Source organism: Eubalaena glacialis, chromosome 1, assembly GCF_028564815.1.
Source record: "Eubalaena glacialis isolate mEubGla1 chromosome 1, mEubGla1.1.hap2.+ XY, whole genome shotgun sequence".
NCBI lineage: Eukaryota > Metazoa > Chordata > Mammalia > Artiodactyla > Balaenidae > Eubalaena > Eubalaena glacialis.
Window position 1 is genome coordinate 62178306 of NC_083716.1, and position 26367 is coordinate 62204672.

The 26367-nt window shown below is 39.0% G+C and overlaps 1 protein-coding gene and 1 pseudogene across 1 annotated transcript in view; both read right to left on the bottom strand.

The window, feature by feature from the left end:
* Positions 1–2813: 2813 nt before the first annotated feature.
* Positions 2814–4980, bottom strand: LOC133091225 (mirror-image polydactyly gene 1 protein-like; annotated as a pseudogene).
* Positions 4981–8431: 3451 nt separating this feature from the next.
* MCU (mitochondrial calcium uniporter) overlaps positions 8432–26367 on the bottom strand; it is a 212500-nt gene continuing 194564 nt past the window's right edge. The window contains exons 7-8 of the mRNA XM_061197445.1: positions 11729–11845; positions 8432–10367 (exon numbers count right to left, since the gene is read on the bottom strand). Coding sequence (XP_061053428.1) covers positions 10290–10367; positions 11729–11845 — 195 coding nt within the window. The 3' untranslated portion in view covers positions 8432–10289. The remainder of the gene's footprint in view (positions 10368–11728; positions 11846–26367) is intronic.

Consider the following 26367-nt stretch of genomic DNA (forward strand, 5'->3'; position numbering starts at 1 on the left):
CTCACACTAAGATAGGGGTAGGGGCTTCAGATTAGGAACTGTTCATTAAATTGACGGCACTGAAAAGTAAGTGACAAAGTTTACTAGAGTTTCATTTTTAGACAAGAGAGGGACAATGTAGGGTCCTGTATATTACACGTCACTAGACATAACCTTAGTAATTACAGGTTTGGAGTTTGCCAGCTTTCTGACATCCTACAGTGCATAGAATGAGAATTGGCAAGCACTATTACTGAAGATAATGTGAAGGGGAAGGATAAAAAGAAGGGTAGAGAATAGGTTTTTGTTTGTTGTTTGTTTTTAAATATGATATTAAACAAGGATCCATGTGAAACCAAAATTTTTCTCTCCTAATCTTACCTTGACCTGATGCTTTGGGCTTCTATTATTCCTAAACTTTCCTCATCTATGCTTCTTTTCCTAATAACTGAATTTCTACTGCCTGGGAAAGAAATATTATTGTCTTTTAGGAAGTAGTCCCTAAATTTGTCTTCATAATCTTTTAGCACATTTTCTTACTACACTAAGTAGCATTCAAATTACTGTGGCCCCTTTCCTCTAGGGTTTCGGTTCAGTTAAACAGTAGTGCTTACTAGGGGCCAGGTAACATGCTGGTCACGGGTATTTGACAGTGATTAAGGTAAAAGAGGTTCCCACAAGCAGACTTTACAGTCTAGCAAGGGGTTTCCATTGATTTAACTTGTACTCAGCTACTTTATCACTAATGCTAGTGGGACACAGGCAACTTGATCATTATTAGCTTTTTAAGTTGCAATCTGATGGCAGCAATGGATGACTCTGGGACTAAGGAACTGTTTCATTGCAGGGTAGTGCTGCTAAGTGGCAATGGTCTTAACAGAAATAACAAAACCCTGCAATTTCCTGTCCCTGAGAAGCCATCTGACTGCTTCATATGTGTTGCAGAGAAACAGAGGACGTGTGCATGAGATAAACCCAGATTTGCTGCCAGGATTGATTGCCAGAGTCAAGGACTTATACCAGATAGTCCTTTGGTTCTGTAAACAAGCCTTCCCAGGATGGTAGGATATTTTTCTTATTCCTATTTTTTCCTTTTTAGTTGACCGGCCCTTTCATTTTAATTTTTTACGCTGAAAAATTTCAAATATATACAAAGTAGAAAAAACAATAATGAGTACCCAGCTGCAATAATAGTTAACATTTTGTCAATCATTTATACAGCAGTATGCATTTCCAACAAATGGCCTTTCTTTTTTATATAATCATATTGTCATTATTACAACTATGGAAAGTAGCAGTAATTCCTTAATATCATCTAATACTCATTCCATATTTAAATTTCCCCAGTTGTTTCAAAAATTTCTTTGTATTGCTAGTTTGAGTCAGGATTCAAACAAGAGCTATAGGGGCTTCCCTGGTGGCACAGTGGTTAAGAATCCACCTGTCAATGCAGGGGACACGGGTTCAATCCCTGGTCCGGGAAGATCCCACATGCCGCAGAGCAACTAAGCCCGTGCGCCACAACTACTGTGCTCTAGAGCCCGTGAGCCACAACTACTGGAGCCCGCACACCAAGAGAAGCCACCGCAATGAGAAGCCACCGCAATGAGAAGCCCGCGCACCGCAACGAAGAGTAGCCCCCGCTCACCGCAACTAGAGAAAGCCTGCGTGCAGCAACGAAGACCCAACGCAGCCAAAAATAAATAAATAAAATAAATAAATTTATAAAAAAACAAAACAAAACAAACAAGAGCTATACATTGCTTGTGGTTGGGTCTCTTAAATTCTTTTAATCTATAACAGTCCCTCCATCTCCCATGATACTTGTTGAAGAAACCCAGTCTTTTGTCCTACAGAACGTCTCACATCCTGGGTTTCACTGACCACTTCGTGTGGTGTCTTTCAGCTTCCCTTCTCTCACATTTATTTTTGATTTTTTAATTTTTTTGATAAGTCATTTTTATTATACGTTATAAAAGTAGTGTTCCATAACACATTGGAACAACGTTTTTTTAAACTGGTTTTCACCACAGACAGTTTGAGAAGCACTGATGTGGATGACTTGCTTCTCATCTGTACCACTGTGATTTCACAACAAAGGTTACTTTCCCACATTAAAAAAATTTTTTTCTTGCCAATATTCTAGACAAAAGCAAGAATCACCCATACAGCACTCTAGCCTCACAATTTCTTGACTCATTTATTCCAATAAAATATACCTTCAAACAATAACCCTAGCCATATCTTGTCCTTAGTCCTCTTTAATCCTTAACTCTGAAACTCTGCTCTTGGATCACAAACTTTCATTCTCCTACCTTCTTACTAAAACTGCTCTTTACTGTTCCTACTGGAATAAACACTTTGCCTGGATATGGACTTGCTTCCCTGAATGCAATGCTTGTGCAAAAACAGCCATCCATGGACTTATAGAATGCCTTACATATCACCATGAGATTCCACACAGCATTGTTCTGATCAAGGAACTCACTTCATAGCACATGAAGTGTGGCAATGGGCTCATGCTTATGAACACTGATCTTACCAAGTTCCGCATCATCCTGACACAGCTAGCTTGATAAAACAGTGGAATGGATTTTTGAAGACTTGATTATAGTGCCAGATATGTGGCAATACCTGGTGGGGCTAGGACAAGGTTCTCCATGACAGTGTATATGCTCTAAACCAGAATCCAGTATATGGTACTTTTTCATCTACAGCCAATATTCACGGGTCCAGGAATCAAGGGGTTGAAATGGGAGTGGCTTCATTCATTATTACCCATAGTGATCCAATACTAAGATTTTTGCTTCCCATCTCTGCAAACTGAGATTCTGCTAATCCAGAGGTCTTATTAGTTCCAAAGGGAGAAAAACTTCCACCTGAGACAAAGCAGCATCCCGTTCTTCAATCACTGCATTCATTTCTTCTGCAGTTATTCTCTTTTTACATTCCTCGGTCTTGTAGATTCTATCCACAATTATAGCTCCATTCTTCTGAATAGCTATCCCTGTGTCTGCACTGTTTATTCTGTTCAGTAATTCCTGTAATGTCATGTCATTTTCTTCAGGGTTAATATTTTCTAGCAGTTTTAGAGACATTTCCATATGCTTGGCTCGTGCAATTGCTTCATCTCTCTCCTCATTGGCTAACTGCTGTCGAGACATAATAGCTTCATCACGTTCCCTCTGCAAAATACACCTCTTCAACCAGAGCTGCTGTTTTTTCAGCAATTTGAGCTTCTGTTGCTTTTTCTTGGAGTTCCAGTTTAAGCTTTAGTTTTCTCTGTTCTTTATCTTCTTTAGTCAGTTTTTCTTAAAGTTTTTTATTGCTTGCTTTGAGAATGTCCAATTCTTTTAGAAGCAATGCTATTGTCTCCTCTTTAAGTCTGAAGTAACTTGACAAGGAATCATACATTTGTAATGCAAATCATTATTTCTATGTTCCATAATGTTGGATTTTTCTGTGGTGCAGTGAGCTGTCTCATCACCTAGATGAGGACTGATGACTTGAAAATTCCTTGATTTCTGCTCTGGCAGTTCTATGCCCTCATATGTAGCTTCATTAACTAATTCATTGGATTTCTGTTGCATGCTTCCCTTAGAATTCACAGGCAGTTGCTCATCTGGCTGTGTACTTTTATTTCTCCCAGTGGTCTCTTGTTCAAGATAACTATGGGTTATGTCTGGACTAATGCAGCACTGTCCTGGCGTTAAAATATACTGGTTGATTATAAAATACAGGCAATGAAGGTTTCTTTCACAGCTGGATGGAAGAACAATAACCACCACCACTTATCTAGGCCCTTTTGACCAGTCGTCCATTTGTACTTCTGTTCTTGTTTGCTCTGGCAAGGTCTCTGGGTTTTGCGCCAAGATTTGAAGCTTTGTACAGCATGGCTCAGCGTGCCTAAAGAAGCACCGCATTCTTTGCCGAAACTTACAAGTGTGAGACCTGAGATGCGCCCCGCACCGCCCCAGGAGCCGACTGCGCACTCGCCCAGAGCTTCTCAGGCCCGACGCGCAGGCACCAAGTCCACCAACCGACGCTCACTCGGAGCCTCTCTGCCCGCCTGGGGCTCCTCTGCGCGGGGAGGTGCGCTCGCCTGAGAAAATTCCCGCAGGCCGCGACGGGAGAGCGAGCCAGCTGCCAGTGGCGCGCGGGGCCCACGGGGAGCAGAGGCCTCTCACATTTAATGTTAACTCTTGTTCGTATTTTCTTACTTTTCTAAAGTATGTGCTATTAGAAATTAAAACAAAAATACTCCGGTGACAGTGAACGAATTTAATGCACAGGCAGGAGTGGTGGAAATAGATCAGTTAGGAGATAGATTAACCAATCTACTCTTCAGGAGAAATCTGAGCTAGGATAACAATTTGAGAGAGCTACCAGCGTATAAATGGTAACTGAAATTGGGGGAGGGGAATGGATGAGATCATTCATGGAAAATGGGGTCCAAGATGGAACCTTGGAGAAGCCTAATATAAAGATGTGGGCAGAGGAAGAGGATGCTGCGAAATAGGCTGAGAAGTAGTCAGAGATTTACAGAGAAGTAGTCATCACAAGAGCTGAGGGCAGTTTCAAGGCGGAAGGATTGCTCAATGGATGATGCATTTATAAAACATACATAAATGAATATTTATAAATTGCGTCATTTTATATTCAGTAGGGCTTGTTAAAATTAACCTATACATTTATCCTAAGGAAATAACCACATAGTGCATTTTGGAAGACAAGGAGTTTGGACTTATTTGGGGAGCAACGAACTAAAGGTTGTTGGCAGTGACAAAAATGAATGACAACCCTTAACAGTTTTGGTGAAACTGAGTTCCAAAATCTAAGAAGTTCCACATTTCTGTGAAATCTTTCCAGACAGATTTTAAAAATTCAACCTATTTGTATTTGTTTTTGTAAGCATCTACCGTGTGCTTACCACTACACCCTCACAAGCAAGATACAATAGTATGTACATGTAACATGATCTCTATCCTTTCCATTTACCATAGTCACCATACTCACCAATCCTCACTCAGTCTGGTTGTTTGATTATAGAATTCACTGATGAGTTATGACACAGATGCTCTCTCTATGCCTCAGTTTCCTTCTCTTTAAAGCCACGGTTTGATGAGGTCAATGGTTCGCATCAGAATCACCAGGAGCGCTTGTTGAACACAGATTGCTGGTTCCACTCCTAGTTTGATTCAGTAGGGAGTGGAGAACTTGCATTTCTGGAGAGGTAAGTTGCTGTTCCGGGAACCATACTCTGAGAACCCTTTTACTTTCTCCAGCTCTAAAAGTCTATGATCCCTTAGCAAAACTGCATTACCTATGCTCACTAATGGATTTAACACTCTCCGTTATTCACCAGAGCCTAAGAGGATGTTGTGGAATATGTAGTACTATTTGCCTTAAAAAAAATTTTTTTTTTTAATTAATTAATTTATTTATGGCTGTGTTAGGTCTTCATTTCTGTGCGAGGGCTTTCTCCAGTTGTGGCAAGTGGGGGCCACTCTTCATCACGGTGCGCGGGCCTCTCACCATCGCAGCCTCTCCCGTTGCGGAGCACAGGCTCCAGACGCGCAGGCTCAGCAATTGTGGCTCACGGGCCCAGCCGCTCCACGGCATGTGGGATCTTCCCAGCCCAGGGCTCGAACCCGTGTCCCCTGCATTGGCAGGCAGACTCTCAACCACTGCGCCACCAGGGAAGCCCAAAATTTTTTTTTTTTTACTGGAATATAGTTGACTTAGAATGTTGTGTTAGTTTCAGGTGTACAGCAAAGTGAATAAGTTATACGTATACATAGATCCATTCTTTTTCAGATTCTTTTGCCATATATGTTATTACAGAATATTGAGTAGAGTTCCCTGTGCTATACAGTAGGTCCTTATTAGTTATCTATTTTATATATAGTAGTGTGTATATGTTAATCCCAAGCTCCTAATGTATCACTTCCCCCCCCCGTTTCCCCTCTGGCAACCATAAGTTTGATTTCGAGATCTGTGAGTCTGTTTCTGTTTTGTAAATAAGTTCATTTGTATCACTTTTTTATTAGATTCCACATATAAGTGATATCATATGATATTTGTCTTTCTCTGTCTGACTTACTTCACTTAGTATGATAATCTCTAGGTCCATCCATGTTGCTGCAAATGGCATTATTTCATTCTTTTTTATGGCTGAGTAATATTCCACTGTATATATGTACCACATCTTCTTTACCCATTCCTCTGTCAATGGACATTTAGGTTGCTTCCACATCTTGGCTATTGTAAATAGTGCTGCAATGAACATTGGGGTGCATGTATCTTTTTGAATTATGGTTTTCTCCAGATATATGACTAGGAGTAGGATTGCTGGATCATATGGTAGTTCTATATTTAGTTTTTAAGGAACCTCCATACTGTTTTGTTCTCCATAATGGTTGTATCAATTTACATTCCCACCAACAGTGTAGGAGGGTTCCCTTTTCTCCACACCTTCTCCAGCATTTATTGTTTGTAGGTTTTTGGATGATGGCTATTCTGACTGGTGTGAGGTGATATCTCATTGTAGTTTTGATATGCATTTCTCTAATTATTAGTGATGTTGAGCATCTTTTCATGTGCTTTTTGGCCATCTGTATGTCTTCTTTGGAGAAATGCCTATTTAAATCTGCCCATTTTTTGATAGGATTGTTTGTTTTTTTGACATTGAGCTGCGTGAGCTGTTTGTATATTTTGGAGATTAATCCCTTGTCAGTTGCTTTGCAAATATTTTCTCCCATTCTGTGGGTTGTCTTTTCGTTTTGTTTATAGTTTCCTTTGCTGTGCAAAAGCTTTTAAGCTTAATTAGGTCTCATTTATTTTCGTTACTCTAGGAGGTGGATCAAAAAAGATATTGCTGTGATTTATGTCCGAGAGTGTTCTGCCTATGTTTTCCTTTAAGAGCTTTATAGTATCCGGCCTTACATTTAGGTCTTTAATCCATTTTGAGTTTATTTTTGTGTATGGTGTTAAGAAGTGTTCTAATTTCATTCTTTTACATGTAGCTGTCCAGTCTGCCCAGCACCACTTTTTTTTTTTTTTAACTTTGGGTTTATTTATTTATTTATTTATTCATGGCTGTGTTGGGTCTTCGTTTCTGTGCGAGGGCTTTCTCCAGTTGCGGCAAGTGGGGACCACTCTTCATCGCGGTGCGCGGGCCTCTCACCATTGCGGCCTCTCTTGTTGCGGAGCACAGGCTCCAGACGCGCAGGCTCAGTGATCGTGGCTCACGGGCCTAGTTGCTCCGTGGCATGTGGGATCCTCCCAGACCAGGGCTCGAACCCGTGTCCCCTGCATTGGCAGGCAGATTCTCAACCCCTGCGCCACCAGGGAAGCCCCCAGCACCACTTATTGAAGAGACTCTTTTCTCCATTGTATATTCTTGCCTCCTTTGTCATAGACTAGTTGACCATAGGTGCATGGGTGTAGTTATTATTTGTTGAATGCAAACAACGGCTTAATATTTTCAGTCTTATCTTCTTAAACCTTACATATCTTAGGGATGTTTGTGTTCGGTTGCTGTGAGCTGCCAGGAGGCAGGACCGTAGCTGTGGAGGCTCTTAGTACATCTCACGCTGCACTTAATGCAGGCATTTAATACATGCTTTTTGATATGACTTCGATAGTCTAGGTGGCATGTGATATTTTCCCATTTGGTGATCATTATAAATTTGATACAAACTCTTAAAATAATGAGTATTTGATCTTAGTTCATCCTTGAACAAGTTTCTGGAGTCCAGGAGACCACATTGGGCAATCTGGTGATCTGATATAATGGAGATATTTCCTGTTAATCAGGAGATAAGGATATTAGTATCAGTGCTGTCCTTGGCTCTATCACGGTTGCAGAGGTCACTGAACCTCTAGTGGCTCTGGAAAACTAGGAAAACACTGACCATCTTAAGTTCAGGAAGAATTCATGAAATGCCTTTTAAAAATATAGGCTCCAGGAACAAAACTTAATTTCAAAATGGTATTTTTAAAAAAATTTTAATTAATTAATTAATTTATTTTGGCTGTGTTGGGTCTTCGTTTCTGTGCGAGGGCTTTCTCCAGTTGCGGCGAGCGGGGGCCACTCTTCATCGCGGTGCGCGGGCCTCTCACTGTCGCGGCCTCTCCCGTTGCGGAGCACAGGCTCCAGACGCACAGGCTCAGTAGTTGTGGCTCACGGGCCTAGCTGCTCCGCGGCATGTGAGATCTTCCCAGATCGGGGCACGAACCCGTGTCCCCTGCATTGGCAGGTGGATTCTTAACCACTGTGCCACCAGGGAAGCCCCCAAAATGGTATTTTTATAAAAATTAATTTTAGAGGTAAAAATCTTTCCACCTTGAATCAGAATAAGCTTGTTTTTGTTTCTGATCTTGGTTGTTTTGCTTTAAAGAATGAGATGCTATAGTTCAAAAATTGAATAAGTATTTATTGTTCCAGAAGGTACATTTCTTTTTATACATATTTCATAAATGATACAGGATTTTACACATGTTCAATATTTTGCTATTTGTTTAAAGGACTTTTCTCCATGTCCTCCCTCCCCTTGCCTCCCACACACCCTGAAAGGATTTGCTCATTGCACTGTGCTGTTTCTTCTTAAAAACCCTGCGTACAAACAGGATAAATGGTTTAAAAATAATTCATACAACTTAACAGAAATAAATGAGGGAAGGGGGTTGAACGACTGGGGGTGGGGGGTGGGGAAGGAAGTGGGAGGAGAGATGAGAAGTGGAGACATGCATCCTTTCATTCCATCATGCCAGTGGAAGGGGTGGTGGCAGAAGCAGCAGCAGCAATCCTGGCTGGCCTTCAACCTCTGCAAGGCACCTGGAGTCTGGGTTTGTCATTTAAAGTGTTTCTCTTCATACACAATGATCCCAAAGGAGGAAGAAAAAGAGAAAGAAACCCCTTGCCACAATGAAGAGGGATGAATCATGTGAAAGAAAAAAGCCAATCAATCAGCTGTGTGGCAAGCCCCATCATCCTTTCCATCCTGCCCCCGCAGTAGTTAAAAACAGGATAGTAGACACAGATTCCTTTGACTCTTCAAGTGTGATGTCATCTGGAAATATGGTAGAAAATATTTTGATAGAGTATAAGATTAACTCCTTTTTCTCTCAATTTAAGATAAGAAAAAATAGGGTGAAGAGGGTAGGCTGAAAGAAGCCATAGAAATGTATTCCTATACAAAGATAAATTGCACCCTTTGAGATCCACACACTTGATTTACAACTACTGAAGTGGTGGAGGTGGGAGGGCTCACAAACAGTGTGGGAGTGTGTGTCCTTCGAGATTAACAAGGCCTCCAGACAAGGTAGTGCCATCTGGGTGGCCTGGAATGCTGTCACACAAACAGATTAACAGCAGTGAAACTATTCTGGTTCTGAAATGGCTACAGAGCCATGATTTTTAGCCCATTTGTAAACCTTACATCTTCCTGATTTGGTAATACAGCTGAACACTCCACCTCTGGCTTGAGCTGTGGCGGGAGAGGGGAGTATCAATGGGATAGTTAAATAAAGGAGGGAAATCTGTCTTCCTCTTAAAGATTAATTAGTAAAAAACAAAACAAAACAAAAAAACCTCATGCAGTGTTGCCAATTATTTCTAGACAGTGATCCAGAGAATGGAATATTGAGACATTTAAGAAGGTATGAAGGGATAATCCAAAGTGTCAATTATCAAACAGTCATAAGTTGCTTCCAATTATCATATGGATAAAATTAGTGTACCAACAGATGTGGGTGGTCAGAAATGGGACACAAACGGGAGAGATTCCTGGTAACTTTGCAGAAACTGGGTCCAATCTAAAATAAATGCTAATGACATGGGCTCAGACTCTGTTTGCCACCCACATATCTCGAGGGTTTGCTTTTCTGGTATATTTATTTACTGCTATGTCAAAAATAAGAAAAGTTAAATTAAAAAAAAATTTAGAGCTGAGTGGGGTGCTGGTGTGTTACCATTTTGCTGACCCTGAAAAGAAGATGCAAGAAACAACACCCCTAGCATCATTTTCTCTCAACTATAATAATAATGCATTATTTTCATCCAGAAACTGAGATTCTGGATTAAGACAATATTCACTAAGCCCTTTGAGCTTATATTCCACAAAGCCTGATGGTCAGATTTTAACATTCCTTTCTTCCCTAAGATCCTTTTGTTTTTGTTTTTTAATTAAAGGTAAAAACCCTCTACCCCGACATGGCTCCCAGCTTCCACCTGCAATGCTTTAATTAAAAAGGCCATAGTTATAAACAGGTGTTCTTTCTGCTGGGATTCAGAGGCTCTCTGCAGATCAATCTTCCTCACCAATCTGTCGGAGGGGCAGATGTACTTGTAGTGGGTCTCTCAGTCTCTTAAGGTCCATTTCTGCCTAAAATAGAAACAAAAGGTGAGAAAACTGGCTAGTCAAGCTTTCAATGATATTACTGTCTCCTGAGAAGAGGAAATTGTCTTCCCTCCATCACTATGAGTCAGAGAAATCATCTCAATCACTCTCAAAGTAAGAGTGCCTCAGAGGCAAAGAATGTTAAAGGCACAGGACAACAAAGCGGACAGAAACAGAAGTCTGTCCTGGCAGTTTCAGCTATCAACAGAGCCTCCAGAAAAGACTGTGCAATCAACAGGGCAGGACTCAGGGGCTCAAGAATGTGGGAGCATCTGATGCACCTTGATGGCATTTCTCCAGAGAGAAGCCCTTTTTGCCTGGAGCCAGAATTCAAATTTATGCCCCTCAAGACTTTAGTTATTTGTCTAGTAGTTGTTTAAGTTTTTCACTAATCAGTAATTTTTAAAACAGGGATGTGCAGTCAACTGCAGCACTTTCAAAACTCACATGTGCTTGGGCCTCACCCCTGAGGAGTTGGATTAATAGGTTTAGGGCGGGGCTGAAGCACCTGTATTTTTAATAGCTCCAGAGATGATTCTGACGCATTCCCTCCAGTTGAGAACCACCACACAGAGCAACAGAAGGTAAGAATTCACTTAGGCCAAGGCAGGGAGATGAAGTAAGCCTATTCAAAGCACAACCCCGTCACCAAAAAGGGACAGAGAAGGCGGAGAAGGTCCAGAGAAGAGTAATTAAACATTAAAGAGAATGGAAGGGCTTCCAGAGGTTTTAAAAAAATCTCTAAAGTCATGAAAGACTGCAGAGAAAAGGAATGAGGATTTCTTCACCAAAATCAAAGATATCAGAGTGAGGGGGAGGCACGATCAGAAATGTGAAAGAGGTAGCTGTTATGAAAAGTAAGATATCAGTCTTTTGAAAAAGCATTTCTGGCTCAATAATCTCCGACCTGCACCTAGCAAACATTTCTAGTAGTCTCTCTCTGACCTGGATTTTATTTTGGCTCCATTGCTACCACACATCTTAGGTGAGAGATCTTTGGGTCAATTGCAGAAAGATTAAAAAAAGAGAGAAAAGTAAAAACAGACCTCTCTAAAGAAACAAAATGAAAAATACAGAAATAGGTTTAAAAATTTCAATATGCTAGTGATAAAAGGATAGATAGGACCCATTATCTTTTCACCTGCTTGTGTTATAAAACTTTCTGGAGCAGTGACCATGCTAAAATAGTCATTTTTATCAATTGAGGAATAATTTACGTAGGAAGAAGAGGATTGGATCATTCTTTCAGAGTTTACCCATCTAAGTACTTGATTGTAGATGATGATGATGATGATAATGCCATACAAGATGGGGCTGGGATTTATTCTAATTTTTGTAAAACTTACCTGAGCAATTGCATCTTTGAGTTGATTGTACTTCTCTAGGTCAAAACGTGACTTTCTGGCTCCTTTATGGAAAAATAATAAGTATTGTCTGTCTCTGGCTTCTGGATAAACATATTCCTACAAAAATAAAGAAGAAATTAAATTATACTCCTTAGCACACTATCTTCACAAAATAAGCATTTACTATTGATTAGATTCAGTACACATGAGCACATATAAAGATATACTACTGACATGTGCTGTATTAAATATTTATTTCTTAAACATTTTTTATTGCAAAACAAACACAGAAGAGTACACACACAAAAAATGTACGTCATAAAGAATCATCATCATGTAATAAATGTTAATCATCACCAGAGAAAATAGAATACCACCAGTAACTCACAAGCCCCCTTCCTGCCCCTTTCCAATTACTAACCCCTCCTTCTCCACCAAAGTAATCACTATCTTGACTTTTATGGTAACTGTTTTCCTGCTCTCTTTACAGCTTTCTTACTTAAGCATGCATTCCCCTGAGCTCTACAGCTGAGTTTTACCTGTTTTTTGAATTTTATAAAAATGGAGTCAGATAGTATGCATTGTGTATGGCTACTTTCACTCAATATCATGTTTGTGATATTCATCTTTTGCATGTAGCTGTAGTCTGTTCATTTCCATTGATATGTTACATTCTATTGTGTGGCTACATCACAATTTATTTATCTGTTGTACTACTGATAGATTTTTGGGTTGTTTCTAGGTTTTAGCTGTTGTAAATAATGCTGTCAAGATCATCTCTGGACTTATCTTCTGTTGGGTATAAACCTATGAATGGAAATTCTGGACCACAGGGTATGCTTGTGTTCAAATTTAAGGAGTGATATCAAAACGGTTGTACCAGTTATACTCCCATAAGCAGGACATGAGTTGCCATCACTTCACCTCCTTGCCAATACTTGGTATTGTCAGTTAAAAAACGAGTTAGGCAGAAATACTACCTCAGATTCTGTTCCCTTATAGGTTATTTCAAAATATTGAGTATAGTTCCCTGTGCTATACTATAGGTCCTTGTTGGTTATCTATTTTATATAGTTTGTATATGTTAATCCCAAACTCCTAATTTATATTATTTATTTTACTACCTCATATTTTAAAAACAACTTTACTTGAGATACCATAAAATTTACCCATTTAAAGTATAATAGTCAATGCTTTTTAGCATAGTCACAGAATTGTACAACCATTACTACAATAATTTTTAGAATATTTTCATCATCCCCCAAAGAAACCCCATACCCTTTGACATCACTTCCTATTTCCCTCCATACTTCCAGTTCTAAGTTAACTACTAGCCTATTTTCTGTCTCTATAGATTTGCCTCTTCTGGATATTTCATAAGTGGAATCATAAAAAAGCCTTTTGTGTCTGGCTTCTTTCAAGGCTCATCTATTTGTAGCATGTATCAGTACATTACTTCTTTTTATTGACAAATAATATTCCATTAAATGGATATGCTACATCAGGGGTCCCCAACCTCCCGGCTGCGGACCGGTAGTGGTCCGCGGCCTGTTAGGAACTGGGCCGCACAGCAGGATGTGAGCAGTGGGCGAGCCAGTGAAGCTTCATCTGCCGCTCCCCATCACTCGCATTACTGCCTGAACCATCGCCCGCCATCCCCTCCCCCAGGGAAAAATCGTCTTCCACGAAACCGGTCCCTGGTGCCAAAAAGGTTGGGGGCCACTGTGCTACATTTTATTTAACTATTTGTTAATTGATAGACATTTGGGTTTTTTCCACTTTTTGGCTATTATGAATAATCTTGCTATGAACATTTGTGTACAAATTTTTGTGTGGACACGTTTTTATTTCTCTTGAAAAGACATAGCATTTTCCTGATCACTCATGAGGCTGAGGCCTTTTCATATCCTCTTTTATATTATTGGCCATTTGCATATCCTCTTTTAGAAATGCCTGTACAAACCTCTTGCCATTTTTTTCCTACTGGATTGTGTGTCTTTTTCTTACTGATTTGTAGGATTTGTTAATATATTATGGATATGGATCCTTTGTTGGATATGCATACTGGAAACATCTCCTCCCAGCCCACTCTCCCTCTTCATGGTGCTCTTTAATAAATAGATGTCCTTAATGTTAATATAGCCTAATTTATCATTCCTATTCTTTATGGTTAGCACTTTTCATTCTGTGTAAAAAGTCATTCCCTCTTCCACAGTAATTAAGATATTCTTCTATATTATTATCTGCCAGGAGCTTCATCGTGTTACCTTTTATATTTAGATCAACAATCTGTCTGGAATTAATTTTTGTTTATAGTGTAAGGATGGGGTCATTTCTTTTTTCTATATGGATATTCAATTGTCCTAGCACCATTTATCAAAAAACTCTTTCCCTGCAGTGCCAGTTTTTTAAAATCAAAAGTTCATTTATACTAGGTCTATTTCTACTTCTCTCTTTTATTCCACTGGACTATTTGTCCATCCCTGTGTCACTGTCTTACACTGCAGTACTGTAACTAAAGCTGCAGTCTTCATATCTGATAGAGTATATCCTCTTACCTAGTTTTTCTTCAAGTGTTTATTGCTTTTCTTAGTCCTCTGTATTTCCATATACATTTTAGAATCAGTTTATTAAAATCTCTTCCCCCAACTCCAAATCTGCTGGGATTCTGACTGGGACTGCACTGAATCTAATAGATCTATGTGGATAAAACCGACATTTTTGCACTATTTACTTTTCTAGTCCATGAACATGCTACATCATTACATTTATTAACTCTCCTATAATTTTATGTTTCTCTACATAGAGGTCTTGTACATCTTTTGCATGATTTATTTATTTATTTGGTTATTTATTTATTTTTTAAACATCTTTATTGGAGTGTAATTGCTTTACAACAGTGTGTTAGTTTCTGCTTTATAACAAAGTGAATCAGCTATACATAAACATATATCCCCATATCTCCTCCCTCTTACGTCTCCCTCCCACCCTCCCTATTCCTCCCCTCTAGGTGGACACAAAGCACTGAGCTGATCTCCCTGTGCTATGTGGCTGCTTCCCACTAGCTATTTTACATTTGGTAGTGTACATATGTCCATGACACTCTCTCACTTCGTCCCAGCTTCCCCTTCCCCATGTCCTCAAGTCCATTCTCTACGTCTGTGTCTTTATTCCTGTCCTGCCACTAAGTTCTTCAGAACCATTTTTTTTTTAGATTCCATATATATGTGTTATCATACAGCATTTTTCTCTTTCTGACTTACTTACTCTGTATGACAGTCTCTAGGTCCATCCACCTCACTACAAATAACTCAATTTTGTTTCTTTTTATGGCTGAGTAATAGTCCATTGTATATATGTGCCACATCTTCTTTATCCATTCATCTGTTGATGGACACTTAGGTTGCTTCCATGTCCTGGCTATTGTAAATAGAGCTGCAATGAACATTGTGGTACATGACTCTTTTTGAATTGTGGTTTTCTCAGGGTATATGCCCAGTAGTGGGATTGCTGGGTCATATGGTAGTTCTATTTTCAGTTCTTTAAGGAACCTCCATACTGTTCTCCATAGTGGCTGTATCAATTTACATTCCCACCAGCATTTATTGTTTGTAGATTTTTTGATGATGGCCATTCTGACTGGTGTGAGGTGATACCTCATTGTAGTTTTCATTTGCATTTCTCTAATGATTAGCGATGTTGAGCATCCTTTCATGTGTTTGTTGGCAATCTGTATATCTTCTTTGGAGAAATGTCTATTTAGGTCTTCTGCCCATTTTTGGATTGGGTTGTTTGTTTTTTTGATATTGAGCTGCATGAGCTGCTTGTAAATTTTGGAGATTAATCCTTTGTCAGTTGCTTCGTTTGCAAATATTTTCTCCCATTCTGAGGGTTGTCTTTTCATCTTGTTAATGGTTTCCTTTGCTGTGCAAAAGCTTTTAAGTTTCATTAGATCCCACTTGTTTATTTTTGTTTTTATTTCCATTTCTCTAAGAGGGGGGTCAAAAAGGATCTTGCTGTGATGTATGTCATACAGTGTTCTGCCTATGTTTTCCTCTAAGAGTTTTATAGTGACTGGCCTTACATTTAGGTCTTTAATCCATTTTGAGATTATTTTTGTGTATGGTGTTAGGGAGTGTTCTAATTTCATTCTTTTACATGTAGCTGTCCAGTTTTCCCAGCACCACTTATTGAAGAGGCTGTCTTCTCTTCATTGTATATTCTTCCCTCCTTTATCAAAGATAAGGTGACCATATGTGCGTGGGTTTATCTCTGGGCTCTCTATCCTGTTCCATTGATCTATATTTCTGTTTTTGTGCCAGTACCATACTGTCTTGATTACTGTAGCTTTGTGGTATAGTCCGAAGTCAGGGAGCCTGATTCCTCCAGCTCTGTTTTTCTTTCTCCAGATTGCTTTGGCTATTCGGGGTCTTTTGTGTTTCCATACAAATTGTGAAATTTTTTGTTCTAGTTCTGTGAAAAATGCCATTGGTAGTTGGATAGGGATTGCATTGGATGTGTAGATTGCTTTGGGTAGTATAGTCATTTTCACAATGTTGATTCTTCCACTTCAAGAACATGGTATATCTCTCCATCTGTTTGTATCATCTTTAATTTCTTTCATCAGTGTCTTATAGTTTTCTGCATATAGGTCTTTTGCCTCCTTAGGTAGGTTATTCCTAGGTATTTTATTCTTTTTGTTGCAATGGTAATGGGAGTGTTTCCTTAATTTCTCTTTCAGATTTTTCATCATTCGTGTATAGGAATGCAAGAGATTTCTGTGCATTAATTTTATATTCTGCTACTTTACCAAATTCATTGATTAGCTCTAGTAGTTTTCTGGTAGCATCTGTAGGATTCTCTATGTATAGTATCATGTCATCTGCAAACAGTGACAGCTTTACTTCTTCTTTTCCAATTTGTATTCCTTTTATTTCTTTTTCTTCTCTGATTGCTGTGGCTAAAACGTCCAAAACTATGTTGAATAATAGTGGTGAGAGTGGGCAACCTTGTCTTGTTCCTGATCTTAGTGGAAATGGTTTCAGTTTTTCACCATTGAGAATGATGTTGACTGTGGGTTTGTCATATATGGCCTTTATTATGTTGACAAAAGTTCCCTCTATGCCTACGTTCTGGAGAGTTTTTATCATAAATGGGTATTGAATTTTGTCAAAAGCTTCTTCTGCATCTATTGAGATGATCATATGGTTATGGTTTTTCTCCTTCAGTTTGTTAATATGGTTTATCACATTGATTGATTTGCACATATTGAAGAATCCTTGCATTCCTGGGATAAACCCACTGGGTCATGGTGTATGATCCTTTTAATGTGCTGTTGGATTCTGTTTGCTAGTATTTTCTTGAGGATTTTTGCATCTATGTTCATCAGTGATATTGGTCTGTAGTTTTCATTTTTTGTGTACGTTTGTCTGGTTTTGGTATGAGGGTGATGGTGGCCTTGTGGAGGGAGTTTGGGAGTGTTCCTCCCTCTGCTATATTTTGGAAGAGTTTGAGAAGGATAGGTGTTAGCTCTTTAAATGTTTGATAGAATTCGCCTGTGAAGCCATCTGGTCCTGGGCTTTTGTTTGTTGGAAGATTTTTAATCACAATTTCAATTTCAGTGCTTGTGATTGGTCTGTTTATATTTTCTATTTTTCCTGGTTCAGTCTTGGAAGGTTGTGCATTTCTAAGAATTTGTCCATTTCTTCCAGGTTGTCCATTTTATTGGCATATAGTTGCTTGTAGTAATCTCTCATGATCCTTTGTATTTCTGCAGTGTCAGTTGTTACTTCTCCTTTTTCATTTCTAATTCTATTGATTTGAGTCTTCTCCCTTTTTTTCTTGATGAGTCTGGCTAATGGTTTATCAATTTTGTTTATTTTCTCAAAGAACCAGCTTTTAGTTTTATTGATCTTAGCTATTGTTTCCTTCATTTCTTTTTCATTTATTTCTGATCTGATCTTTATGGTTTCTCTCCTTCTGCTAACTTTGGGGTCTTTTTGTTCTTCTTTCTCTAATTGCTTTAGGTGTAAGGTTAGGTTGTTTATTTGAGATGTTTCTTGTTTCTTGAGGTAAGATTGTATTGCTATAAACTTCCCTCTTAGAACTGCTTTAGCTGCATCCCATAGGTTTTGGGTTGTCGTGTTTTCATTTTCATTTGTTTCTAGGTATTTTTTAATTTCCTCTTTGATTTCTTTAGTGATCTCTTAGTTATTTAGTAGTGTACTGTTTAGCCTCCATGTGTTTGTATTTTTCACAGATTTTTTCCTGTTATTGATATCTAGTCTCATAGCATTTTAGTTGGAAAAAATACTGATATGTTTTCAATTTTCTTAAATTTACGAAGGCTTGATTTGTGACCAAAGGTATGCTCTATCCTGGAGAATGTTCCATGAGCACTTGAGAAGAAAGTATATTCTGTTGTTTTTGGATGGAATGTCCTATAAATATCAATTAAGTCCATCTTGTTTAATGTATCATTTAAAGCTTGTGTTTATTTATTTTCATTTTGGATGATCTGTCCATTGGTGAAAGTGCGGTGTTAAAGTCCCCTACTATGATTGTGTTACTGTTGATTTCCCCTTTTATGGCTGTTAGCATTCGCCTTATGTATTGAGGTGCTCCTATACTGGGTGCATAAATATTTACAATTGTTATATCTTCTTCTTGGATTGATCCCTTGATCGTTATGTAGTGTCCTTCTTTGTCCCTGTAATAGTCTTTATTTTAGTCTATTTTGTCTGATATGAGAATTGCTACTTCAGCTTTCTTCTGATTTCCATTTGCATGGAATATCTTTTTCCATCCCCTCACTTTCAGTCTGTATGTGTCCCTAGGTCTGAAGTGGGTCTCTTGTAGACAGCATATATATGGGTATTGTTTTTGTATCCATTCAGCCAGTCTCTGTCTTTTGGTTGTAGCATTTAATCCATGTACATTTAAGGTAGTTATCGATATGGGTGTTCGTATTACCATTTTCTTAATAGTTTTGGGTTTGTTATTGTAGGTCTTTTCCTTCTCTTGTGTTTCCTGCCTAGAGAAGTTCCTTTAGCATTTGTTGTAAAGCTGGTTTGGTGGTGCTGAATTCGCTTAGCTTTTGCTTGTGTGTAAAGGTTTTAATTTCTCTGTCGAATCTGAATGACATCCTTGCTGGGTAGAGTAATCTTGGTTGTAGGTTTTTCCCTTTCATCACTTTAAATATGTCCTGCCAGTCCCTTCTGGCTTGCAGAGTTTCTGCTGAAAGTTCAGCTGTTAACCTTATGGGGATTCCCTTGTATGTTATTTGTTGTTTTTCCCTTGCTGCTTTTAATATTTTTTCTTTGTATTTAATTTTTGATAGTTTGATTAATATGTGTTTTGGCATGTTTCTCCTTGGATTTATCCTGTATGGGACTCTCTGCGCTTCCTGGACTTGATTGCCTATTTCCTTTCCCATATTAGGGAAGTTTTCAACTATAATCTCTTCAAATATTTTCTCAGTCCCTTTTTTTTCTCTTCCTCTTCTGGGACCCCTATAGTTCGAATGTTGGTGTGTTTAATGTTGTCTCAGAGGTCTCTGAGACTGTCCTCAATTTTTTTCATTCTTTTTTCTTTATTCTGCTCTGTGGTAGTTATTTCCACTATTTTATCTTCCAGATCACTTATCTGTTCTTCTGCCTCAGTTATTCTGCTATTGATTCCTTCTAGAGAATTTTTAATTTCATTTATTGTGTTGTTCATCATTGTTTGCTCTTTAGTTCTTCTAGGTCCTTGTTAAACGTTTCTTGTATTTTCTCCATTCTATTTCCAAGATTTTGGATCATCTTTACTATCATTACTCTGAATTCTTTTTCAGGTAGACTGCCTATTTCCTCTTCATTTGTTTGGTCTGGTGGGTTTTTACCTTGCTCCTTCATCTGCTGTGTATTTCTCTGTCTTCTCATTTTGCTTAACTTACTGTGTTTGTGGGTCTCCTTTTTGCAGGCTGCAGGTTCATAGTTCCCGTTGTTTTTGGTGTCTGCCCCCAGTGGCTAAGATTGGTTCAGTGGGCTGTGTAGGCTTCCTGGTGGAGGGGACTGGTGCCTGTGTTCTGTTGGGTGAGGCTGGATCTTGTCTTTCTGGTGGGCAGGACCATGTCTGGTGGTGTGTTTTGGGGTGTCTGTGAACTTATTATGATTTTAGGCAGCCTCTCTGCTAACGGGTGGGGTTGTGTTCCTGTCTTGCTAGTTGTTTGGCATAGGGTGCCCAGCACTGTAGCTTGCTGGTCGTTGTGTGGAGCTGGGTCTTCGTGTTGAAATGGAGATCTCTGAGAGAGCTTTCACCATTTGATATTATGTGGGGCCGGGACGTCTCTGGTGGACCAATGTCCTGAACTCGGCTCTCCCACCTCAGAGGCTCAGGCCTGACACCCGGCTGGAGCACCAAGACCCTGTCAGCCACACGGCTCAGAGGAAAAGGGAGAAAAAGAAAGAAAGAAAGAAAGAAAACTAAAATAAAATAAAATAAAAATAAAATAAAATAAAATAAAATTAAAATTAAATTAAAAAGTTATTAAAATAAAAAATATATTATTAAAAATAAAAAAATAAAAAAGCAATTAAAAAAAAGAAAGAAAGGAAGACGAGAGCAACCAAACCTAAAAACAAATCCACCAATGATAACAAGCACTAAAAACTATACTAAAAAAGAAAACAAAAAAAAAAAAACCACAAAAAAATGGACAGACAGAACCCTAGGACAAATGGTAAAAGCAAAGCTATACAGACAAAATCACACAAAGAAGCATACACACACACACACTCACAAAAGGAGAAAAAGGAAAAAAATATATATATTTAAAAAAAAAAAAGGAAGAGAGCAAGCAAATCAATAAACAAATCTACCAATGATAATAAGCTCTAAATACTAAACTAAGATAAACATAAAACCAGAAACAAATTAGATGCAGAAAGCAAACTCCAAGTCTACAGTTGCTCCCAAAGTCCACTGCCTCAATTTTGGGATGATTCGTTGTCTATTCAGGTATTCCACAGATTCAGAGTACATCAAGTTGATTGTGGAGATTTAATCCTCTGCTCCTGAGGCTGCATGGAGAGATTTCCCTTCTCTTCTTTGTTCGTACAGCTCCTGGGGTTCAGCTTTGGATTTGGCCCCACCTCCGTGTAGGTCGCCTGAGGGCATCTGTTCCCCGCCCAGATAGGACAGGGTTAAAGTAGCAGCTGATTAGGGGGCTCTGGCTCACTCAGGCCAGGGGGAGGGAGGGGTAAGGAATGCGGGGCAAGCCTGCAGCGGCAGAGGCCAGTGTGATGTTGCAACAGTCTGAGGCACGACGTGTGTTCTCCCTGGGAAGTTGTCCCTGGATCACGGGACCCTGGCAGTGGCGGGCTGCACAGGCTCCTGGGAGGGGAGGTGTGGATAGTGACCTGTGCTTGCACACAGGCTTCTTGGTGGCTGCAGCAGCAGCCTTAGCGTTTCATGCCCATCTCTGGGGTCCGCACTGATAGCGACTTGCACCCGTCCCTGGAGCTTGTTTAGGCGGTGCTCTGAATCCCCTCTCCTCGCGCACCCCAAAACAATGGTCTCTTGCCTCTTAGGAAGTTCCAGACTTTTTCCCGGACTCCCTCCAGCTAGCTGTGGCGCACTAGCCCCTTTCAGGCTGTGTTCACGCAGCCAACCCCAGTCCTCTCCCTGGGATCTGACCTCCGAAGCCTGAGCCTCAGCTCCCAGACCCCATCCGCTCAGGTGGGTGAGCAAAGCCTCTCAGGCTGGTGAGTGCTGGAAGTCAGTGATCCTCTGTGTGGGAATCTCTCCGCTTTGCCCTGTGCACCCCTGTTGCTGTGCTCTCCTCCGTGGCTCCGAAGCTTCCCCCCTGCTCACCCGCCGTCTCCGCCAGTGAAGGGGCTTCCCCGTGTGTGGAAACTTTTCCTCCTTCACAGCTCCCTCCCAGAGGTGCAGGTGCCATCCCTATTCTTTTGTCTCTGTTTTTTCTTTTCTCTTTTGCCCTACCCATGTACGTGGGGAGTTTTTTGCCTTTTGGGAGGTCTGAGGTCTTCTGCCAGCATTCAGTAGGTGTTCTGTAGGAGCTGTTCCTCATGTAGATGTATTTTTGATGTATTTGTGGGGAGGAAGGTGATCTCTACGTCTTACTCCTCCGCCTTCTTGAAGCTGTCTCTTGCATGATTTATTTTTAAAAGTCATTTTGAGTTTCATCTCTTAAAAAGTTTCATTTTCTAACTATTTGTGGCTGGCATATAGATATGCAATTCATTTATATATATTGACCTTGTATCTAGTAACCTTATAAAACTCACTTATGAATTCTAACCAATTATCTATATACGCTCTTTAAATTTTTCTATGTACAAAATCTATGAATCATGCCAATTGTTTTTCTTTCCAATGTTTTCATCCTCTGTATCTTTTTCTTGCCTTCTGTACTGGCTAGGACTTCTCATTCAGAGTTGAATGCAAGTGGTACTTTTACCCTCTTCCCAGACAATGAAGGAACATTAGAACATTTCAAGTTCACTTGCCCCCTCCAGACGTATATGCTACTGTCGTATGTTTTAGTTTTTTCTGTATTTTAAATTCTATAAGAGTTTATTATAATTATTTTATACATTTAATATTCATTTAGATTCACTCACAGATTTACCATTTTCATTGCTCTTCATTCCTTCCTGCTTTTTTTTTTACTTTCCACTTGTGATAATCTTCTTTCTGCACAAAGAACACTCTCTAGTATTTCCTTTTGTACAGATCTACTGGTGACAAGTTCTCTATTCGTTTGTCTGGAAGCATCTTTATTTCACCTTTATTTTGGAAGGATATTTTTGCTGAGTATAGAATTCTAAGTTGACAGTTATTTTCTTTCAACACATTGAAGGTACCATTCCATTACCTCTGGCTTTCATTTCTTCTGTTGAGAAGTCAGCTGTCTAACAGTGACTCCTTTGAAGGCAAGCCTTTCTTTTTCTTCTTTGGCTACTTTTAAGATTTCTTCTTTGTCTTTGTCTTTTGCAGTTTTATTACTGATGTGTCTAGATGTGGATTTCTTTTCCTTTATATTGGTTGTATTTGATGGAATTCTTAAATCTATAAATTAATGTCTTTCATCATTTTGGAAAATTCTCAGCCACCATCTCTGCAAATATTGTTTCTTCCCATTCTCTCCCTCCTCTCCTTCTGAGATGCTAATAAAATTAAAAATATATTAGGCCTTTTCACTTTATCCTCTGTATCTCTCACCCTCTCCTATATTTTACTTCTTTTTGTCTTTCCATACTTTATTTTGAATGGTTTCTTCTGATTTATTTCCAGGTCACTCTATCTCTCTTATGTCTAATCTGCAGTTAAATCCATCCATTAAATTTTATTTCTAGAATTTTCATTTGTTTTTTAAAAAATCAAGTTATCTGCCAATATTCTCAACCTTACCTTTTATCTCCCTGAATCTAGTAAGTATAATTATTTTAAAGGCTATGTCTGATAAATCCAGTAACTAGATCTCCTATCTGTGTCTTTCAAATGTCTATTGTTTCTGTAGGTGTTTTCCTGTGTATCTGCTTATTTTTTATTGTATGCCTAACTTTGTATTTGCAAAATTATTTGTAGTAATAATGTAAGGCTTAGGATAATATTATTATTATTATTATTAGGATAATGTTATCTCCTCCCAGGGATGATTAATGTTTTCTTTGGCCTGGAACCAGTGATATCAGCACTCTGGGATCACCAGCATTCTAGGACTACCTCAATCCAATTTACAAGATTGGGATGATCGAAAGATGAGCTACAGTCTCTGAGAGAGCCTACAACAGGTTCTTCTGTTCTACAGTAGTGGCCTTTAAAATTCCACACCAAAGCAAAAATGTTTCAACCTACTTTAGCAATCCCTGGACATGAATCTCTGTGGCTTGAATAGAGATACTGAATCTTGAATCTTGAATCTCTATCTCTATCTCAATGCTTCCAAGGGAGCATTGTTCTGATTACCTAGGATGCCATAACTAGAAACAGAAGTAAATATTTAATTATTGAGGATGACAGATAATGAATGAATAGCAGTTGAATGGACTGTGGAAGCTTTTTAAAAATGGATAGAATCATGGTTTGAATCAAGTAATATTGACCTAAGGGATAACTGTTGGATTAAAAACTTGAGGGAATGCCCTCTAGGTTTCATCTAAGTTGCTATTACTAGGCCACTTACCTATCTTTGCTGAGGATGTAAATGTACACACTAATTCAATTTATTCAGATCTATTCTATGCTTCCTCTTTTGGGCAACAAGCATTTACTAAGCAACTACATGCTAGACTCTCTTCTAGAAATTTGGTAATTTGATAATAAGTGAGAAGAGATACACATAGAGCTTGGTTATGAAGGAAAGGGAGTCAGAGAGGGAGAGTTTGATAACATAGGGAACACAAAAAATATACTGGCATAAGATTCTGGAAGGGGGTAATGGGATTAAGAACAGGTGGAAGAGCTAGCCCTGAGCAGGAAAATGCCACCTCTTATTTGAATTTAAGGAAATAGTGTGAAAGTAGGTATGGATACTTTTAAACTCACAGGGTTTAGGAATTTGCAAGCTTGTATCTGTTAAGCTCAATTTTCCAGGAGAGGTAGGAGGCAAAGTTAAAGGTGGGATGAGGAGCTTGATGTGAAGTCTTAGAATAACTAACGAGAGGGTTATGGCGGAAGAAAATCTAATTAGAAACACAAGCAGTGGTCCAATCCACACTATTACATGATTTTTCTGTAGCAATGTTCAGTAACCTGGATATAGGATAAATAGCTAAATTTATCCAAGATTAGGAGTTTATAGAGTATATATGGTGGAAAGACAATGGAGCAGAGATTGAACAGAATGACAATATGGTCTAATTTGGACAGAAAAGGAAGCAACACACGAGGAAGGTGACAGAAAAAAGTTAAGAGAGATGTCAGGAGCCTAAAGGTTTAGGCATACTAAATTATTAGGCATGCTAATTTTTATTCTAAGTAGGTCCTGAATGGCCACTGAAGTAGTTTGCTGGAGTAGAATATAAATGCTGGATGTTGGAATTGAGATGACAAAGGGTATTAAAGGCTAGGTCAGTGTTTCTTAACCTTTATTCATCATTGTTCCCTTAAGTTGCCTTTTTAGATATTTTTTCCTTAATTGCCCCTCCTCCCCAAAGAAGTTTTTAAAAAAAAAAAATTTAAATATTTATTTATTTATTTTGGCTGTGCCAGGTCTTAGCTGCAGCACGTGGGATCTTTGTTGCGGCATGCGGGCTTTTTAGTTGCAGCATGCATGTAGGATCTAGTTCCCCCACTAGGGATCGAACATGGGCCCCCTGCATTGGGAGAGTGTAGTCTTACCCACTGGACGACCAGGGAAGTCCCTCAAAGAAGTTTTAACACCACAAATATACTGTGTATCTGTTTATCTGTTGTAATATCTAAGATGTTTTACTCCCCCAGAACCAATTTTCACCCCCTTGAGAGTGACCTCCCCTTTGTAGAAAACGCCTGGGCTAGGGGGCTGAATGGTGGTTCACATGCCTGCTGAAGTAACTTTGCTGAATGGCAATTCTTATTGTCAGGCTCCTTTTTCACATGATAGAAAATGGTACTCAGGTCTCACTGAAATATTAGTCAGTAAAAGTCAATATTTCACTTGATTTTATGATGTCAAGGAACTTATCTTTTGAAAATTCTTTGGAACTTAATATACTTTTGGAATATATTTAGGTTGCTAATAAATGCTCATTGAACAGTTTAAATGCTGTTGAACAGGAATTTTGTTTCATGGGTGTTAATTATGGATACTGATATGGGGAAGAATATTTAACATGAGAAACTCTATTTACATTTTATTTGGTCAATGTTTTCCTATTCACAAAAGACTAAATTGTTTACTACTGCTATTTTACAACTTGTCACTTGGGGGCAGCAAAAACATTTAGGAATCACAAAAGTAGGACAGCATTTAAATAGTAGGACACATAGGCACTGTATTAGGCATGGTAAGGAAATAAAAATTGAAAAAAACACCTGAACGCCTTGCCTCAAAAGATATCATAGTCTAGTAGAGGGGAAAAGACATTGAACATGAATAATTATAATATAAGATGGCATAGGATAAGTGAAATGAGAGGCACAATGTGCTATAGGAATTCAGAAGAGGGACAGATCAAAGTCGGCTGCAGGGAAGTAGTCAAAGGTTCATGAAAAATAAGCATTTAAGTAAACCTTGAAATATGACAGGTAGCGATCTACACGGAAAACCTTCCCAGTTAATAGAATGATATGAAGTAAGGAAGGAAGTGGTGAAAAACTCAGGGCATTTTGGGGGAAATACAGACTACACAGTTGACCCTTGAACAACATGGGTTTGAACTGCACAGGTCCACTTATATGCGGATTTTTTTCAGTAGTAAATACTACAGCACTACACGATCCGCAGTTGGGTGAATCCCCAGATGTGGAATCATGGATATGGAAAAACTATGGATACAGAGGAACCATGATATGGAGGGCTGACTTTAAGTTATACATGGATTTTTTTACTTCACAGAGGGTTGACGCCCCTAACCCCCGTTGTTCAAGGGTCAACTGTAATTTGATGTGTTTAAAATACCTAGTACATACACAGAGGAGCTGAGAGACAT